At 48.1% G+C, this 18,482-nt stretch overlaps 1 protein-coding gene across 1 annotated transcript; it reads right to left on the reverse strand.

Moving 5' to 3' along the window:
• Positions 1-7,732: 7,732 nt before the first annotated feature.
• Positions 7,733-12,271, reverse strand: LOC147726224 (uncharacterized). The gene is made up of 2 exons (XM_086962900.1): positions 10,772-12,271; positions 7,733-8,002 (listed from the first exon to the last, which is right to left on the reverse strand). The coding sequence occupies exons 1-2, from the start codon at positions 12,269-12,271 to the stop codon at positions 7,733-7,735; spliced, it is 1,770 nt and encodes a 589-aa protein (XP_086819026.1).
• Between the last annotated feature and the right edge of the window lie 6,211 nt (positions 12,272-18,482).

An 18,482-nucleotide genomic window follows, 5' to 3' on the forward strand; every position in this document is an offset into this window, starting at 1 on the left:
AACGCTTCAATCAAAGTCAAAAGGCTATCCCTAGACTGGTTTAAGGACAATAACACCCACTGGACTCTATTCTAGTCACATCCCATTCACTCAGGGCATCTCATTAGTGTATTCCTTGAATTACTGGTCAACTAAAATGTAATGTTCACAGTCTTTTATTAAAAGTTCAAACAAGGTTCTCCTTCCAGTGGGAGACGCAAGGGTTATTTTAAAATTTCAGAGAAAGTGTTTCACTGAAAACAATTCACATTGAGACATCTCATACAGTACAATAAAATATAATAAAACATTCAATAATGCATCCAGTTAATACAACAGGTATCTATATAAAAAAGATAACACAAGTACTATAACCTAATTGTCAAGTGTAATCATACCATACATATTCAAATAAAAAAGAAAGACAAAAGAAAACCCCTTTCTTCAATGAAACAGACAATATTGCTACAAAGTAATCAGATCCAATAGTCTTAACATCAATCACATGTGGCTTCCAGTGTCCAAGATTGGGATATAGCTGGAGCCCCTTAGACTTTACTTGGATTCTATAATATATGGTGCGTCGACGCGTTTCGGTGTTTGAGGCCGTGGATATGGTCACACCTTCTTCAGGACAATTTTGTTTCAGTATGGGGTCATCATGTTCTTGTAACTGGTATCCTTCTTTATGATCTTTACCCACGATTAATCATGCTCCGTGATCGGCAATTAATACCCGGATTGGAGCCTTTAAGTCGAGTCTTTTTCTATTGCGTTTCTTGGCCTATCGTTTCCATATATTTATTTGTGGCTCTCACTCTGCTCTTGAATAGTAACAGTTGTTCTGTTTTCTTATAGAGTTCTTATATCGTTGGGAATATTTTGTTCCCGGAGGTTTTACATGCGGTGCAGATGCGTCACTCATTTAGGTAATGGAACTGGATATGTTCTATTTCCTCCTCACCGCCGTCTTTGCCTCGGGTACCGTCTCCTATTCTATCCCTGGAACACGTGGGGCCTTCTCTCTTCCCTTTTCCTAATTGTGCAACGCTTCCACCAGCAAAACAGTGAAAATACCACTCCAAAAGATCACACACCAAGTTACATAAATAGAGCAAAATATAATAAATAAAACAAAACAAAATGGCAAAAACCAAATAAGTAGAACCAGAGTTCTGAATTTTTGAAGAAGCTGCAATATAGCACCTAAAAGCATAAAGCACCACTATCTATTGGTCGTATGGAACTGAATCAAATTCGAATGTTCAGGACGCCTAGGTTAGATACAATCCCAGATTAGTCCTGCTGAAGAACTATCTCAAGTTTTCTACCAAGAGTCCAGTTCACTTGTAAGAAGATTGTCGGGAGCAACGGGTGTATCACTGGTAGTGGTCGGCATGAAGACATGGCCGGGCATCATGAACAGGCGGGCTGGTGGTTGACGTTTGCGGTCGACTTGGGCTATTGATGCTTGCTCTGTGAAGATACGAACTTGCAGGATCTCGTGCATATTTTATATGCGAGTTGCGTGGTTCCATTGCTTACGGGCCATTCTTGGTTGCGAGAAGATCAAAGGCATGAATTTAAGAACTCGAGAGCCACGCCAAGGGGCCCAGGACCTGTGAGGCACCACATGCGGGATATTAACTCAATGAAGATGGGTCCAGGATTTGTGGGGAGCCTGTTATGTCCCTAAGGCTCAGATATGGAGGCCAGCAGACTAGCCCTCTGAGTCACTCTGGGTTCCTGGGCTCAAGATTTAGCTGCAGGTCCAGTTCTTCTTCCTGAGGCAAGAGGGTAGCAGGTCAGTACAGCAAGGCAGCAGCTCCTTTAGAGTAGCAGTCCAGCAGAGTGACAGTCCTTCAGCAGCACAGTAGTCCATATTCCTGGCAGAGTATCCACAGGTCCAGAAGTGTTGGTGTCTGAGGTTGTCCACTTATACACTGATGTCCTGGGCCGGAAGGTGGGGGAAGCTTCAAAGTGCATGGAATTCCCTGCCTTCCCTACCCTGGCTCTAAGCTGGCTGAAGTGAAAATGCAGGGTTGGTAGACCCTATGTCCCTCTCATACTGCCAGTGATGGCCCATTCAGTCACTCCTAAGCTCCCGTTGTGTTTAGCTGTCCAGGAGAAATACACAAAGTCCAACTGCCAACTGCATCGAGTCATGTGACCAGAGACAGGCTGCAGCCACCAAATAGCTAAGGAAGTAATATGCCGACTTTCTAAATGAGGTTTTTTGAGAATTGTAATTTTAAAATCTGACTTCACCATGTTGGTAAACCAAACATGAACCAGGTATCTCTTCCCATGCATGTCCCAGGAAATAGGCTCAATCGGTCAGGGACAGACAGGAGAGGATTCCAATAAATGGGTGCTGTCAGCCATTGACGGGGTAGCTCCCATTAAAATCCAAACCAATTACAGGAGGAACGCCTCAGCCCCGTAGTTCTCAGAGGGACTATGCCAACCCAACAGATGTTGGAGGATTTTCAAGTGTTTTACAATAGGGTGGCCACATTCTTTATGGACAAGGTGAAGGATGTTGTCTCTGAATTTCGGGCGCCCAAGGAACAGCCTGATCTTTCATCTTTGGAACATGATTCCTCTGGGCAGACCACTAATGGCATATTGTCCACGTTCTCTCCAATTTTTGTTACAAAAATTAAAACTCTTCTGGTTCAAACTGCATCTGGATCCGAAGATTATCCTTGCCCATTCAGTGTTTTGCAATTTGCTCTGCATTTAATTGCTGCATTCTTAGAGAAAGTCTACTCTCAGGTCTTGAAGTCAAGAGTGTAGCCCCAGTGCTGGAAAGAGGCGATTATTAGCCCCCTTAAAAAGAAACTGAATGGAAGATTTAAAAAAATGTCTGCGCTATTTCTCTGCTGTCTATGCTGGTCATGAGCTTTTGGATCCCTCTCAGAATGGCATTAGGAGAAACCATAGCACCTAATCGGCTCAATCACTGCTGTATACTCTATTCGCTGACAAGTGGATCAGGGCGGCATGGCCATTCTGGTTATGCTAGACTTAACCGCAGACTTCGATACAGTATCTCCATCTCGGCTGGTGCAAAGACTGAGACAGTTTGGAGTAAGGGATTCAGAATTAAACTTTCTAGAAACCTTTTTGGTGGCTAGGACCCAGGACTAAATCTTACCTGTGGAGTCCCGCATTGGTCTTCCCTCAGTCCCACCATGTTCAATCTTTATGTGGCCCTTTTGGCAAAACTGGTGCTATCCTTTGGGTTTCAGATGTTGTTCTATGTGAACGACACCCAAATTATTGTTAACATATACGATGACTGGGCAGGGGTGCGGACAAGTTCAGGTCCTGCATGGCCAAAGTCAGCATTTGAATTAGGGACAACTGGCTTTAAATTACCGCTGAGAAGACAGAGAATTTAGTCTTTGGATTAGAGAATTTGGTCTGGACTAACCTGTGGTGGCCTGAGACATGCGTTCCATTTCAGTGGCATACGTTAAAAATCTGGGTGTGATCCTTGATAATACTCCGGCATTTGGCTCTCAGGTCAAAAGAATAGTGAGCTCCTGCTTTTAAATTATTAAGAATTTGAAGAAGCTCTTTCCCTTTTTTTTCATAAATATTTTTATTTTGCATTTTCAACCAAAACACAGCAATCAGCATGTCACATTTGGTCACAGTCATGCGATAACAATTACATATGACCCACATCTCAAGATACATTGCCTTTTTCCCCCATCGGTGTGAGCAAATCCGCAGTTTCCCAACCAGTACTCTCCTCTCAAAAGTCTTTCCCATGTTCCTCATCTGCCTGAGACACAGGCCAATGGTCCCCTCTTAGGAAGTACAGTCTGGCCCGCAAGTTGTATTTGGCTAGTCGGCTTCCAGCTCTCCATCCATTCCATAAAAGGTCCTCCATTTTCCCAATACCTTACGAAACTTCCGCGGGCACCCTCTTGCCCTGTATGTAACTCTTTCTGCCGCTATATACAGATCCCTCCCCCTCTTCCATCCCCCCAACTGAGGGGGCCACATCGTCCTCCAGGCGCGGGCCACATCTCGTTTGGCTACCACCAGTGCCAGTTGTGCGAAAATAAGTTGGGGGAGGCCCAGATCGACATCCCCGAGTATACCCAATAATACAAATTTGGGGTCTAGTGGTAGTGTTTCGCCCAGTACTTTACTCAGTTCACCCAGGACATGAACCCAGTATGTGTGAATGACGGGGCATTCTCAGAAAGAGTTTTGTGGTCATTGCGCTTATTCCATCTTGAACCGACTACTGTAATGTCCTCTATTTTAATGCCAACCCGTACTTGCTCAATAAACTGCATGACATCAAAAATGCGGCTGCTCAGTTGATTATGGGCATTCTAAAACATCTCTTGGTGAGGGAGGGATTGGTACACTCCATTGGTGACCAGTGATGAAGTGGGTGACTTTTAAGACCCTTTGATTGGTTTACAAAGCTTTTCGCCAGCAGGGCTCTAGCTATCTGAGAACCGCATTTAATTGGTACTTTCCTAATGGGCAGTTAAGATCGGCAGAACAGAGAAAAGTGACTGTCCATGCTTTCTGGAATGCCAGATTGGGTGAACGAGAATTTTTGGTGGGAGCAGCCAGGTTATGGAACACTCTCCCTGAACAATTGGCGAGTCTTAATTTGTATTCAGTGTTTCGCAGGCACTTGAAAACCTGATCATTTTTGCAACACTAACGCTTCTGCTTGCTTCCCCCGTTTAGTTCTTGGCGGTTACAGCACTTTGATGCCTTTTTGGTTTTATGTGCTTTACAAATCACAAATTCAAATTCCCATTTGCAAATTACACTTATAAAATGTTATAGGGCAACTTCAATGTTATCGTATGGGAGAGATGGGCCTTGCAGTAGTACAAAACGAATTTAAGAGTTTTCCACTACCAGGACATGTAAAACTTAAAAGTACATGTGCCACATTTTAAATACACTACACCCTGCCCTCTGGGATGTCCAGGGCCAACTCTTGGGGTGACTTATATGTAATAAAAAGTACGGTTTGTACCTGGCAAATATTAAATGTTTCCAGTTTCGAAACAGTGGGTTATAAGCTCAAATACAGGCTCTGTGAAGTTTAAAGGGCTACTAAAGTGGGTGGCACACTCAGTGCAGCATGCCCACTAGTAGCATTTAATTTACAGGCCCTGGGTACATCTAGTACCACTTTACCAGGGACTTATAAGTAAATTAAATATGCCAACTGGGGATAAGCCAATATTACCATGCTTTAAGGAGGGAGCACACGTACTTTAGAACTGGTTAGCAGTGGGAAATTGCTCAGAATCCTAATGTCAGTAAAAACGAGATAAAGAAATAATGGAGGAGGAAGGAAAAAAGTCAGGGAGAAGACCACCCTAAGGCTGACAGGGCTAACATGTGCCCCCCCCCCGTTGAAACTGGGGAGAACTACTCCACCCCTTAGGAGTTCTTATCACTAAGGCTGAAGAACCTGGATAGACTATCATCACTGGTGTGGTCTGACCCAGGACGATGTTCACCATCAAGTCCATTCCCTGTAGGGAGATGGACCACCTCAACAGTTTGGGATTTTCGCCCCTGATCTACACGAGCCACCTGAGGGGCCTGTAGTATGTCTGAACCCGGAAGTGAGTCCCAAACAGGTATGGCCTAAACGTCTTCAGTGCCCAGACCACATTAAAGTCCGCTCTTTTAATTTCACTCCACCTCTGTTCCCCTGGAAGTAACATCCTCCTAATGAAGGCTACCTGTCGGACTAGGCTTTAGTCAGTTAACTGTGCTAAAACCACCTTGTCCCATGCTCTGAAGCCTTTGTGCGCACACTGCAAACTCCTTAGAAAAGCTAGGAGCCTTGATTATGAGTGCTGTACACATGGTCTTCTTGAGGGTATTAAAGGCTTTCTTGCAGGCATCTGTCCAGATCACCTGTCTAGGCTGCTTCTTTGAAGTGAGCTCTGTTAAGGGGGCAACAATGGTACCATATCTCTTTACAAACCTCCTAGAGTATCCTGTAAGGCCCAGTAAGGCCTTCACCTCAGTCTGTGTTTTAGCTGGTTGCCAGGCCAGGAGAGTCTCAATCTTGAAAGAAAAAGGTATGCTGTTCCTAAAGGGGACAAAGGACAAAGGGGAGTAGGTCAGAGAAAAGGAGCCACTACAAGGGGAGTAGTTCCTTTTTTTAGAAATGGGACCCTTACACACCCCTGCGGGTGTCATGCTTAATCTTTGGGCTTGCTCCTCGTTGGGCCGGCACTGCAATGCCTGATAGGCACCCTCAAGGGGGCTCTTTACTGGAGATAGCTTGCCAAAGATGTGATGTGAAGTGCAAGTTTAGGGCCTTTTGTGTGGATTGAGGAAACATAGGTGTTGATGTAGTTATTAGTGACTTAAAAAAGGCTAGGCAAGTCTCAAATCAAATTTTAATCCATGAGTATGCCTATCTTATTAAAACAGTGATGTAACCAGTGGGAACAATGATCCCTTGTGACTTATAAGGTCAACATGTTTCATGTTGTCAATTAGTCAAGATGTGATCTAGGGCAATTCTTCAGGACCGTAAAATGTATAACTAATATACACAGTGTCTGGGACCAAGTATGCAACAACTAGTGTCCAAACACTAAGTACCCTATAAGTGTACCTGCAGATTGTAAAATCAGTGACCTGGGCGAGGAAGATATGAAAAGAAATCATAAAATATCGCAATACAGAGCAGTCTTTTATAGTACCTGTGGAGGCATGCAATACTAGCATGCGTGAATTCTCAATTAGTAACAATTAGTGATAGGAACCAAGTTAAACAAACATGTGACACATACATAAAAAACATATAGGTGGTGGTGTCATACACTGTGGTCAAAAGAGGAAAACACTCACCTAATGTCATCACCTCCTTGAGAGAAACTGAGATAAACGCAAAAAATGTTAGTGTGCTGTTGGGAAGTAAAATTGAAATTGAAATTTTGTAAGTGAGCCCAGGGGGAGGAATAATACCCTCCATTCACATGATGGAAAGCCAAAGATCCATTACTCACATCATCCATTGGAGAACTTCAGCAATGACCTACCCCTTCTCATGTGAAGTGGTTAATTGCTGATCAAAGGTTAGCAGTGATGGGCTGGGGATCGTGGGCATCATCTTGTAGTGAGTTAGGAGTCCATGTATCACATGGATTGCTGCTAGCAATTAATGTATGTGTGCGTGGGGGTGTGGCGGACCGGAATATCAAGCGCGGAGGCCGTATATAGTGGGCAATGTTTGATTTATTTCCGTACGGTTGTTCAAAACAGGGTGATTAGCAAGAGTCAATGATCCAGAAATAAAAGGCACAGCTCCACGGGTGGAAGAGGGGTCCAGGTCCGGTAGAGATGTCAGCGGGCTCTCCGGGTCTTCTACTCTTGGGGCGTCCTCGGAGGTACCGGGAGAAAACAAAGAAAAGAAAGGAGCCGTTAGTCCTGCCGGACTTCTCTCGTCAAATCCCTGTTACCAGCACCGGGAAGTGTGAGGGTTAGGAAGGCGAAAGTGAGGAGGGGTCGGAAGGGTTAGGGTAGGGATGGACACAAGCTGGGTATCGAGAAGCAGTAGGGGTGTAGGGTGGTGGGACGTGAGGATTAAAGGGTTTCTGTACAAAGTGGAGGAGTGCTTTACAATATGTACACAGTGCTCCGAGTGACGACGTGAGCCTAAAGGGTAGTTCAACTATACAGAAAGGAGGTATTTACACTGCACCTAATGTGCTCTCAGAGGGGTTCCGTATCACTCACCCGCTCCGCCGCAACTCTCCAAGTTGAGTTGCGGCCGCTCCCCAGCAACCTCCGGTGGACTCCACCAATCCTCGGACCACTCCTCGTCCTCTTCGCTCGTCCTCTCCTTCACCGCTCCAGTCGGGGTCTCCTGCCACAAGCTCGATCCGACGCCGGACTGTTTCCTGGGTCCGGTATTTCTAGTGTCCTGGTCACGTGAGGGGGAGGTACTTCCGGGGTCATGTGGTAGTGCTTCCGTGTTTCCGTCGTTCCTGATTGGGTCCTGGAACAGAGGACAGAGGGTTGGACATTTGGTGGGTTGGGCTGCTACTACGGACCTTCTGGCCAGGTTCTCTGTCGTACGGGAAGGACTGCAATACCGTGGTGTGTGACGGGTATGTGGGGCCGCCGTATCACATCCCCTTCCCCTAGCTGTCTTTCTAGTACGGGTGTGGGCCATGGGATAACGGGAGAGGAAATCGGCATTGCCCTGTTCAGTCCCTTTACGGTGCAATGTCCGAAATCTGTATGGTTGCAGAGCTAGGAACCACCGGAGGACCCGGTCGTTATGTCCTTTATTACGGGCCATCCACTCCAGAGGGGCGTGGTCAGTATAGATGACAAACTCTCTCCCTTCCAGATAATACCTTAAACTTTCCACCGCCCATTTAATGGCCAATGCTTCCTTCTCTACAACAGCATAATTGGTTTCGCGGGGATACAGTTTACGGCTCAGGTATAAAATGGGGTTCTCGTTCCCATTGTCGTCTTTCTGTGAAAGGACCGCCCCTAAACCCTGGTCTGAGGCGTCTGTCTGCAGGAGGAAAGTCCGTGAATAATCCGGACTGACCAATACTGGTTTAGAGGTTAATGCTGCTTTGAGTCGAGAAAAGGCCAACAGTAGAACAGGGTTGGGATTCTTGAGGAGGGTTTCTGTTTTTGTGGACTTCCTTAGGAGATCAGTGAGGGGAGCTGCCGTCTGAGAAAAATTGGGTATGAACCTGCGGTAATAACCTAACAGGCCTAGGAATGCCCGGAGGTCTTTTCGAGACTGGGGAAATGGAATGGATTGAATGGCCTCAACTTTCTTGGCCTGTGGACGTATCATTCCCTCTCCTAAGAGGTAGCCCAAGTACTTCACCGAGGTAGCCGCTAGTGTAGTTTTTGCAGGATTAATGGTGAACCCAAAAGAGCCAAGGGACCTAACGACTTTGTTGAGGTGATCGAGGTGTTCCGCCCAACTATTGCTATAGATAACAATATCGTCGAGGTAGGCCCCGGCATACCCTGAGTGAGGTCTTAACACTTGGTTCATCGCCCTTTGGAAGGTTGCGGGTGCCCCGTGTAACCCAAAAGGTAATACTGTGAACTGGAATAGGCCGTCTGGGGTAGAAAAGGCAGTTTTCTTTCGGTCTTGTGCTCTAAGGGGAATCTGCCAGTAGCCCTTGCAGAGATCTAACGTGGATATGTATCGGGCCTTCCCTATGCTCTCGACCATCTCATCGACCCGTGGAAGGGGATAAGTGTCGAAGGTAGATATTTTATTTACCTCCCTGAAGTCTATGCAAAACCTCACGGACCCGTCAGGCTTAGGCACTAGAACTATGGGGGAATTCCATTCACTGATGGAAGGCTCAATGATTCCCATACCCAACATTAGTTCGGTTTCTTGTCTGATCACGTTCCTACGGGCTTCAGGGACCCGGTAGGGTCGAAGCCGTACAATCTTACCAGGCTCAGTATGTATGCTGTGTTCTGTGATGGTCGTGTGACCTGGTGAGGAGGAAAACACACTCTGTAGGGGTTGTAGGGCCTCTCGGAGACTCTGTCTCTGTTCTTCGGTCATCTCGGGGTCAAAACATGACTCAAATAAGAAAGGGGTTGGCATGTTGTTGGTGGATAGGACGGGTCGGGGTCCCTCCCATTTTTTAAGAAGATTGACATGGTACACCTGTGTGGTGCCTCGAACAGGATCGAGCTCTACTTCGTAGGTGACCGGGGTCACTTGGCGAAGAATAGCATAGGGTCCTTGCCACTGTCCTAACAGTTTGTGATCTGATGATGGTCTCATCAGAAGAACTAGATCCCCATTGTTAAAGGAACGTGGTTTGGTACCCTTATCATATTGCCGTTTCTGGTTAGCTTGTGCGTTTTCCATATTCTGACGGACAATGTCACGTAGCTGGGCGAGATGTGTTTTTAGATTTTCAACATATTCTGGCAGGGGTCGGGTTCTGTCAGGTTCGGCCTCCCAGGCTTCTTGAGCCATGTCCAGAAGGGTGCGGGGTGGTCGACCATACAGCAACTCATAGGGAGAATATCCGGTGCTGCTCTGAGTTTTGCACCGAATGGCAAACAAGGCCAACGGCAACATCTCCTCCCACCTCTTTGCCTCTAAGGCCAACATTTTCTTCAGTGTTAACTTCAGGGTGGCATTGTATCGCTCTACCAACCCATCTGTCTGGGGGTGGTAGGCGGACGTGCGGATCTGTTTTATGCCGAGGTTTGAACAGACTTGTTTCATTAGGGATGAGACGAACGGAGTGCCTTGATCCGTAAGGATCTCCCTGGGAAACCCTACTCGTGAGAATATGGAGATGAGGGCTTTAGCTATGGTCTGTGTTGTAGGTTGGCGTAAGGGCACTGCCTCAGGAAAGCGAGTGGCGTAGTCCACCAGAACCAGGGCATAACGACAGCCACTGCGGGAGGGAAGTAAGGGGCCTATGATGTCCATTCCAACCCGGGTGAAGGGGATATCAATGAGGGGTAGAGGGAGTAAGGGAGCCCTGGGGGGACGATATCTACTGTTTCTCTGACAGACTGGGCACTCTCTACAGTATTGTCTGACCTCCTGATGCACCCCGGGCCAATAAAACTTCTCGAGGATGGACAAACTGGTTTTTTCGTCGCTGAAGTGACCCCCTAGGAGATGGCTGTGGGCAAGGAAGAGCACCTTCTCTCTAAAGGGTCCGGGAATCAATAGCTGTGGTGGTTGGTTTGGGTTCCCTTTTCTATAGAGTAGTCCGTTCTTTTTAAAGAAATAGGGACATACGTGAAGGGGGTCTTCCCGTTCTAAGGCCTTTCCCCAGGCCTCTTGTAGGACGGGATCTTCCTGTTGCGATGCCCGGAATTCTCTATCTGTTTGCCAGGGATGGACATCGGGAACCACCGGGTAGGCGGTGGTGTGGTTTCGCTTTTCTTGCCTCTTCTGATTACGGGATTTCCGGGCTTTGGTCGGATCTTCAGCCAGCGGTTGTTCCCCGGAAAAGGGTGCTTCTCCCCACCATTGGTTCAGGGAGTCTGTAGTGTCCTGCACCAATTTAGGGAGACCAGCATAGTCACTCCCTAGGATCACTTGCTCAGGAAGGTTTGGTATTAGACCTACAGTGAGTTCAGTCCCGGGATCAGCTGGGTGCCGTACTCGCACCTGGGTGGTAGGGTACCTTTTAGTGTCCCCGTGTACGCATTGGATGGCGACGGTTCCTGTGGGTGGTCTTGGGGGTGTTGGTAGGTCTTGGGGCCGTAGAACGCTCTGGCGACAGCCCGTGTCAGCCAAAGCCCGGAGTGGATGTCCATTTACATACACGGGACAACGGAACGGAGGAGGTATTTCCCCGGGTGTTGCACACACATAGTTCTGTACCAGGCCTATCTCCATGGGTTCGTCTTTCTGTGGACATACACGTGCAATATGTCCATAACCGCCGCAGTTGTAACACTGTGGACCCGGATTGGGTGGTCTGTATATGAGCGGTGGTGGCAGCAGGGAAGGCGGCTCCGTTTTCCTTGGAGGAGGGGGTCGCTGGGGTCTGACTGCATTGACATGCGCTCGGTGGGGATGATCATCTCTGCCCCTGGATGTTTCTTGGGCTCGGCTGTATGCACTCGCGATCTCCACCGCGCTGTCGAGGGTGAGTCGTGCATGTTGTCGCACCCATTTTTGGGTGGCCGGATGTAGGGATGCCAGGAATTGCTCGAGATATATCTTTGCTAGGATATCCTCCTTTGTGGAGGTGTCGGGGCGTAACCATCGATTGGCGAGATCTTTAATCCGGAAGGACAGAGCCCTGGGGGTTTCTTGGGGCCCTTCTTTGGCTTGGCGTAATTTCACTCTATAGGTCTCGTCATCTATGCCCAGCCTTTCCAGGATACACTTCTTGATGTCATCATAGGGTGTGTTGCCTTGTATATTGGCTTGCTGATAGGCCGCTTGGAGGTCTCCGGTTAGTAGCGGTCCCAAATATTGCCCCCATCGATCAGCTGGCCAGGAGGCGGCCTGTGCTAGTCTTTCAAAGTTCGTAAAAAAGTAGTCCGGATCATCGCCAGGAACGTACTTTTGTAGGACTACTGAGGGGAGGGAGGTTATGGGTCGTTGTTGTTGTTGTCCAAGGACGTCCGTTAATTTCCCCATAGCCTGGTCGTGAGCATCCCCTTGGCCCTTGAGGACGTCATGCAATTGCCCCCGATCTTCCTCAGCAGTTTTCAAAAACTTCTCCATCAGCTTTCCCAACATCTCCTGGGACTCGGCCATTTTCTGTACGACGGCCTCCATGCCTCCGGATCCCACTTCTGACACCAACTGTGTGCGTGGGGGTGTGGCGGACCGGAATATCAAGCGCGGAGGCCGTATATAGTGGGCAATGTTTGATTTATTTCCGTACGGTTGTTCAAAACAGGGTGATTAGCAAGAGTCAATGATCCAGAAATAAAAGGCACAGCTCCACGGGTGGAAGAGGGGTCCAGGTCCGGTAGCGATGTCAGCGGGCTCTCCGGGTCTTCTACTCTTGGGGCGTCCTCGGAGGTACCGGGAGAAAACAAAGAAAAGAAAGGAGCCGTTAGTCCTGCCGGACTTCTCTCGTCAAATCCCTGTTACCAGCACCGGGAAGTGTGAGGGTTAGGAAGGCGAAAGTGAGGAGGGGTCGGAAGGGTTAGGGTAGGGATGGACACAAGCTGGGTATCGAGAAGCAGTAGGGGTGTAGGGTGGTGGGACGTGAGGATTAAAGGGTTTCTGTACAAAGTGGAGGAGTGCTTTACAATATGTACACAGTGCTCCGAGTGACGACGTGAGCCTAAAGGGTAGTTCAACTATACAGAAAGGAGGTATTTACACTGCACCTAATGTGCTCTCAGAGGGGTTCCGTATCACTCACCCGCTCCGCCGCAACTCTCCAAGTTGAGTTGCGGCCGCTCCCCAGCAACCTCCGGTGGACTCCACCAATCCTCGGACCACTCCTCGTCCTCTTCGCTCGTCCTCTCCTTCACCGCTCCAGTCGGGGTCTCCTGCCACAAGCTCGATCCGACGCCGGACTGTTTCCTGGGTCCGGTATTTCTAGTGTCCTGGTCACGTGAGGGGGAGGTACTTCCGGGGTCATGTGGTAGTGCTTCCGTGTTTCCGTCGTTCCTGATTGGGTCCTGGAACAGAGGACAGAGGGTTGGACATTTGGTGGGTTGGGCTGCTACTACGGACCTTCTGGCCAGGTTCTCTGTCGTACGGGAAGGACTGCAATACCGTGGTGTGTGACGGGTATGTGGGGCCGCCGTATCACAATGTAACAGCTTTGAAAATCGTTGGAGTGTTCCCATTGAATGTGAGCGTGTATGCGCCTATGTGGGAATTCCATTGTGAAAAGGCGTGCGGCACGGCGTGGTTAATTGATGATCAAAGGTCGAATTAAAAGAGGGTCTCTACATCAAGAGTTCCCAGTAAATCAATTGAGATGATTGATGTAAATCAACCGAGACAATTGAATTACTGTTAACTCTTGCTGTAGAAGTCCTCTATACTAACATTCCTCAAACTGCCACCCTCAAAGTTGTCAAGAGAACCCTACTTTCTGTGGACTGGACTGCCGCTACTCCAGTCAGTTTAATTATGGATTGCGCCATCATTGCCATGACTGAAAACATTTTTCAATTTGGTGAACAACTATACCACCAGACTCAATGGGAAGCACGTTCGCAGCTAGTCTGACCTGCCTGCCTTTGTATGGCATCTTTTAGCAGCTTTTGAGGAGGAAAACACCTTTCATGCTACTAACCACTACAGCACGAATATTACTTTGTGGCAAAGATATATTGTTGACATCCTCATTTTTATGAGAGGAGATTGAACCACTTGCCATGCTGTTGTGATTAGATTAACTCCCTCAACCCTTTTCTCTGGTTCACTAATAACATGTCTGATGAAAAAAATTCCCTTCCTAGACCTTCTAATTCACCTGGGGGAGGATGGCAACTTGACCACGACTACATAAAAAAAAACACAGGTAGCGACATCCTGCTATTTTACGGTAGCCACCACCCCAGGGCACTACCAGACAACCTTCCATATGGACAATTTCTTCAGTTGTGCTGTATTTGTAGCTATTTTTCTGACTCTGGAAAACAAGCCCTCACACTCTCTGAAAATCTAATTCATCGAGACTATCCACACCACTATGTGAGAATGGCCAGAAAACGGACTAGAAATAGCAATAGAAAGGCACTAGTGGAAGTACATGCAAAACCTCCAGAAGACACAATCACCTGTGTTACCACATGCACAGCTGACGCTAACAGAATACACAAGATCATAAAGAAGCATTGAAACATTGTCCAGTCTGGGAGTTTAACCATGCCACAACCTAGGTTCACTTTCAAACGCATTTCCAACATAAAAGACATGCTGGAGCACACAAGACCAACAGTATCAGACAGTTCAGACCAAGGGTCCCTGTGGTCTCTGCCCCCTGTGAAGGGCCATATTCTGTGTGGTTTCTGAACTGTTTGTAGCCTGACAACAGCCACAATAAAACTGACAAAAGCGTTCACCTGGACTCAAAAGGCACATACCAACTGCAAAACAAAAAACTGCATTTAAACAAGTAAAAGATACATAGGGATTAATATCTGACCTGTCAAGACCCGCATTACTAAGAACTGCAGCAATATCAGGTGTGTTAGGCCTGGCACCATTGGCGTGGATCTCCCTACCATATTTTTCTTTTGCCTCCTTTGTTTTTGCTGTGTGTTGGACTCCGTTTTGCTGGTCTAGATGCTTAGGCACTTTGCCACTGCTGTGCAGTGCCAAAGTGCAAGTGCTTCCTTTCTAAATTATTGTTATGGATTAGTCATTTCATGATTGGCATATTTGATTTACTTATCAGACCCTAGTATAGTGCACTGTGTGTGCCCATGGCCTTTAAATCAAATGCTGCTAGTTGGCTGCAGCACTGATTGTGCCATCCACAGAAGGAGCCGTTAAAATGTAACTCTGGTCTGCCATTGCAGAGCCTGTGTGCAGTCTGGGACTGCCATGTCAACTTGGCAAGTGCACACACTTACCAGTCCCTAGACCTTCCCTTTTCTACATGTTAGCCACCTCTAAGGTAGGCCCACAGTACCACTGTGGGCAGGGAGCATTGTATGTGGAAGGTAGGACATGCCCTGGTGTGTGTGGCGTGTCCTTACAGTGAATTACTGCCAATTTCGTTTTTCACTATTGCAAGGCTACCTGTTCCCATAGGACAGAATTTGGAATTTGTTTATAACATGTTATAAACATAACGGGCCGTAGAACCAAGGTAGAAAAATAAAGTTTAGTATGCATGAACTCAGAATGTTAAAATGCATCTTTTAGTGAGTGTAATTTTTATATTCTGAGTCTGAGTCTAAAAATACCACCTTTAGAAAGTAGGTATTTTCTTGCCTAACCATCAAGTGTGCCTCTGCTTGGTTTGTGTGTTGAATGTCTGGCTTTTGGATGACAGGGTCTGGAGAGGGTCTGTGGCTACAGACGTCTGATGAGTCGGGGCTGGGCTGAAGAGACCTGCGCAGCATTTAGATTAGGGGGAGGAGATTTCCTTTTCACCTGAATGGGCTTGGTCTGCCTTCAAAAATGCTGTCTCCACCTCCTGCCAGAAAGATGTTCCAGTGATGACAAAACTACTTTTGGCAGGGTACAGACACTCTCTGCCTTCAGAGAACAAAGTATTTTGGTGTATAAAAAGAGAGCCCCACACCCCAGACTTTTAGATCACTTCCAGGAAATCAAGAAGAACCTTTGCCAAGGATAAGCTGTGGAAGAATACTGCCCCTTTGCTGTTTGCTTTGTCATCTTGAGGAAGATCTCCACAGGCTTGAAACTGAGCTTGCCTCCTGTTCTGAAGTCTCAGGGACACAAATACTTCATTCCTTCTGTCTCTCTGCATCTGGAACTTCTGTTTTAGCTGCTTCAGAAGGAAATTGAAACACCGACACCGGTGGCCAACTCCGTAACTTGCACCGAAGCCATGGGCACAGTTTGTGCGCCGTAGGCCTAACACCTGCTGATGCCGTGCTGTATCAACTCCAAAGCCATCATCGAGGCCGCTGCCTGCACCAGAGCCGAGGACACCGCTCGTGACGTCCACGGCGCACAGTCCCAACTCGCACCGACTTTGGCAACACCAGTGCTTCGTCAACGCGGAGCCAATCCTCAACGTGGGTGACTCCTGAATTCATCGGCATCATACTGGCGTAAGGAACCAACACCTTGCCGCCTGTGATGGGGTCTCCTCGGAGGACGGCCCTGCATGCCCCAGGGACAACGGAAGACTCCTAACTCAGCCGTCGCTGGTCACGCCAGGGGGGTGGAGCCCCGCAACGCTACTAGACCCTGAAATGGATCAAGGAGAGTCATTGGAGGTGAGCAAGGAGAACACAGGCATGAAGAGCGAAAGGAAGAAAGCAGCGAAGCAGAGCAGGAGACAGTGGAAGCAGGATCAAGCGACAGAGTCCGGGAGAACAGGGCGAAGGAAGGAGCAAAGGAGAACGAGGGCCATCAGAAGAAGGACATCAAAATCCAGAGGACAAAAGAGGCGTCCCAGAGGAAGGGACGAGGTGGCCGCGACCCTGTCAACGGTTCACAGCTTTAGGCAACTGCTGCGGGAGACAGGGCACTTGCTGGGAAGGTGGTGGTGTGCACAGATGTCTTTCACAGGGATCTACGGAAGGGACAAGGGAGGAAAGGGAGGAAAGAGAACCATTCACCATTCCTCTCTTCCACAAGGAGTTACTACTGGCTCCCCGTCAGAGCCAACACCGGCACCAAGGAACATCCAGAAAAGAAGAAAAGGCACATCACTGTAAATAACGCACAAAGGGGGGTCCTGACACTGGAAGGGAGCAAAGACACTGTGGTCAAGAGTAAGGAGGGCAGAGACCAAACACTGATAGCCTCTCCTTGCTCTTTTTCACTACGGGGATGAGAAGGACAGAAGCAGACACAGGCGTAGGACAAGAAAGGAAGGCCAAATCAAAAAAGAAGAAAATGGGCAAAACAAAAGCAGCAACGTCTGTATCAGGACCACTCTCCCGACCTCAGTATTCTAAAAAAAAAAACCTTATTATACACAACCCAGTGGTTTGTGATACTTGGGTCGTGACACGTGGTGTCAGAAGTGGGATATCCATAACCCGACAAATGAAGGGAACACGCAAGATGGCGCAGACCATCAGCCTGGATGACATGTTGTAGCAAGTGGTGGAAGGACAAGGGCACCTCCAGCTGGTAGTGGAGGGACAGACCACAGAGGCCCAGAAAGACAGGTAACATTTACAAGAGGCCTTACAGGCCCAGGCAGGCCTCATAGCACAGAATTAGGTGGTGCAGGACTCAGCCATCCAGCGCCTGACTCACACCATAGCCAGCAGCAAGGTCCACCCTAATGTGCCGAGTTCAGTAATGCAAAAGTACCAGACCGGGGAAGACTCAGACTTCTTTTTCACTGATTTTGAGCTGGTGGCTAGTATAGCCCAATGCCCGGTGGAACGATGGGGCAGTACTTAGCGCTTCTGCTATCGGGGGAATTGCAGAAAGCCTATCAGTCAGGCAATTCGACAGGTACCACCCCATACGGTGCTATCAAGAAGACAATCTTGGAGCAGTTGGGATATGACCAAAAACACTACTGTGCTAAATTCCGGAGGGAGAAGTGGCTAGCCCAGGATAATCCCTGCGCATTTTACTATCGCATTCAGGACTTAGGATCGCGCTGGCTCCAACCCCACTCCTCTACTATAGAGGAGGTTATGAACCGGATACTGCTGGAACAGTTTTCGGAAGGGCTTCCGACTGCAACCCGTGTATGGGTCAAACAGCACCCTAACATAACAGTCACCAGCGCCATAGACTTAGCTTATGCCCACCAGAGAGTGCCAGAACAGCGGGCGATCACATCACGCATACCCACCCTGTTGTTTCAGAGATGGAGGCTGTCTGCACCAAGTCCCTCACACCACTCTACATGACCGTTCATCGCCCCCCCGGCTGCTTCCTAGGCCAGCGACCAGAGACAGCGGACAAGGGCCTCAGTGCTATCATTGCGCTGACTGGGGGCACATAGCACGTAATTGCCCCCAGAAGACCAATCCTTCTGAACTTATGGAGGTGGGATACACTAGGGGAAGGGTTCTCTGGGCAGGAGAGGGAAAAGAGGCATATAACCTGCACCCCTCGTTAATGGCATAGAAACCAAAATCCTAATTGACTCTGGTTGCCGTCATTCCATCGTCACACAGGAATGCATACTGAGTCACCAGTCACCAATGGCAGAAGGGGGAAAGGGTGGCTAATACATGTGTACATGGGGACCAGAAAACCTACCCTGTGGCTGTTGTATCCCTGGGGGATAAAGGCGAGGAGAGCCCCATCCGAGTGGGGGGAATACCCTGTTTGGTCGAGGACACGATCATTGGCATGGATGTCATTGAGTTCCCCATCATTCTTTCCAGGGCGATCAAAG

This window comes from Lissotriton vulgaris, chromosome 3_1 (assembly GCF_964263255.1).
Source record: "Lissotriton vulgaris chromosome 3_1, aLisVul1.2, whole genome shotgun sequence".
Lineage (NCBI taxonomy): Eukaryota > Metazoa > Chordata > Amphibia > Caudata > Salamandridae > Lissotriton > Lissotriton vulgaris.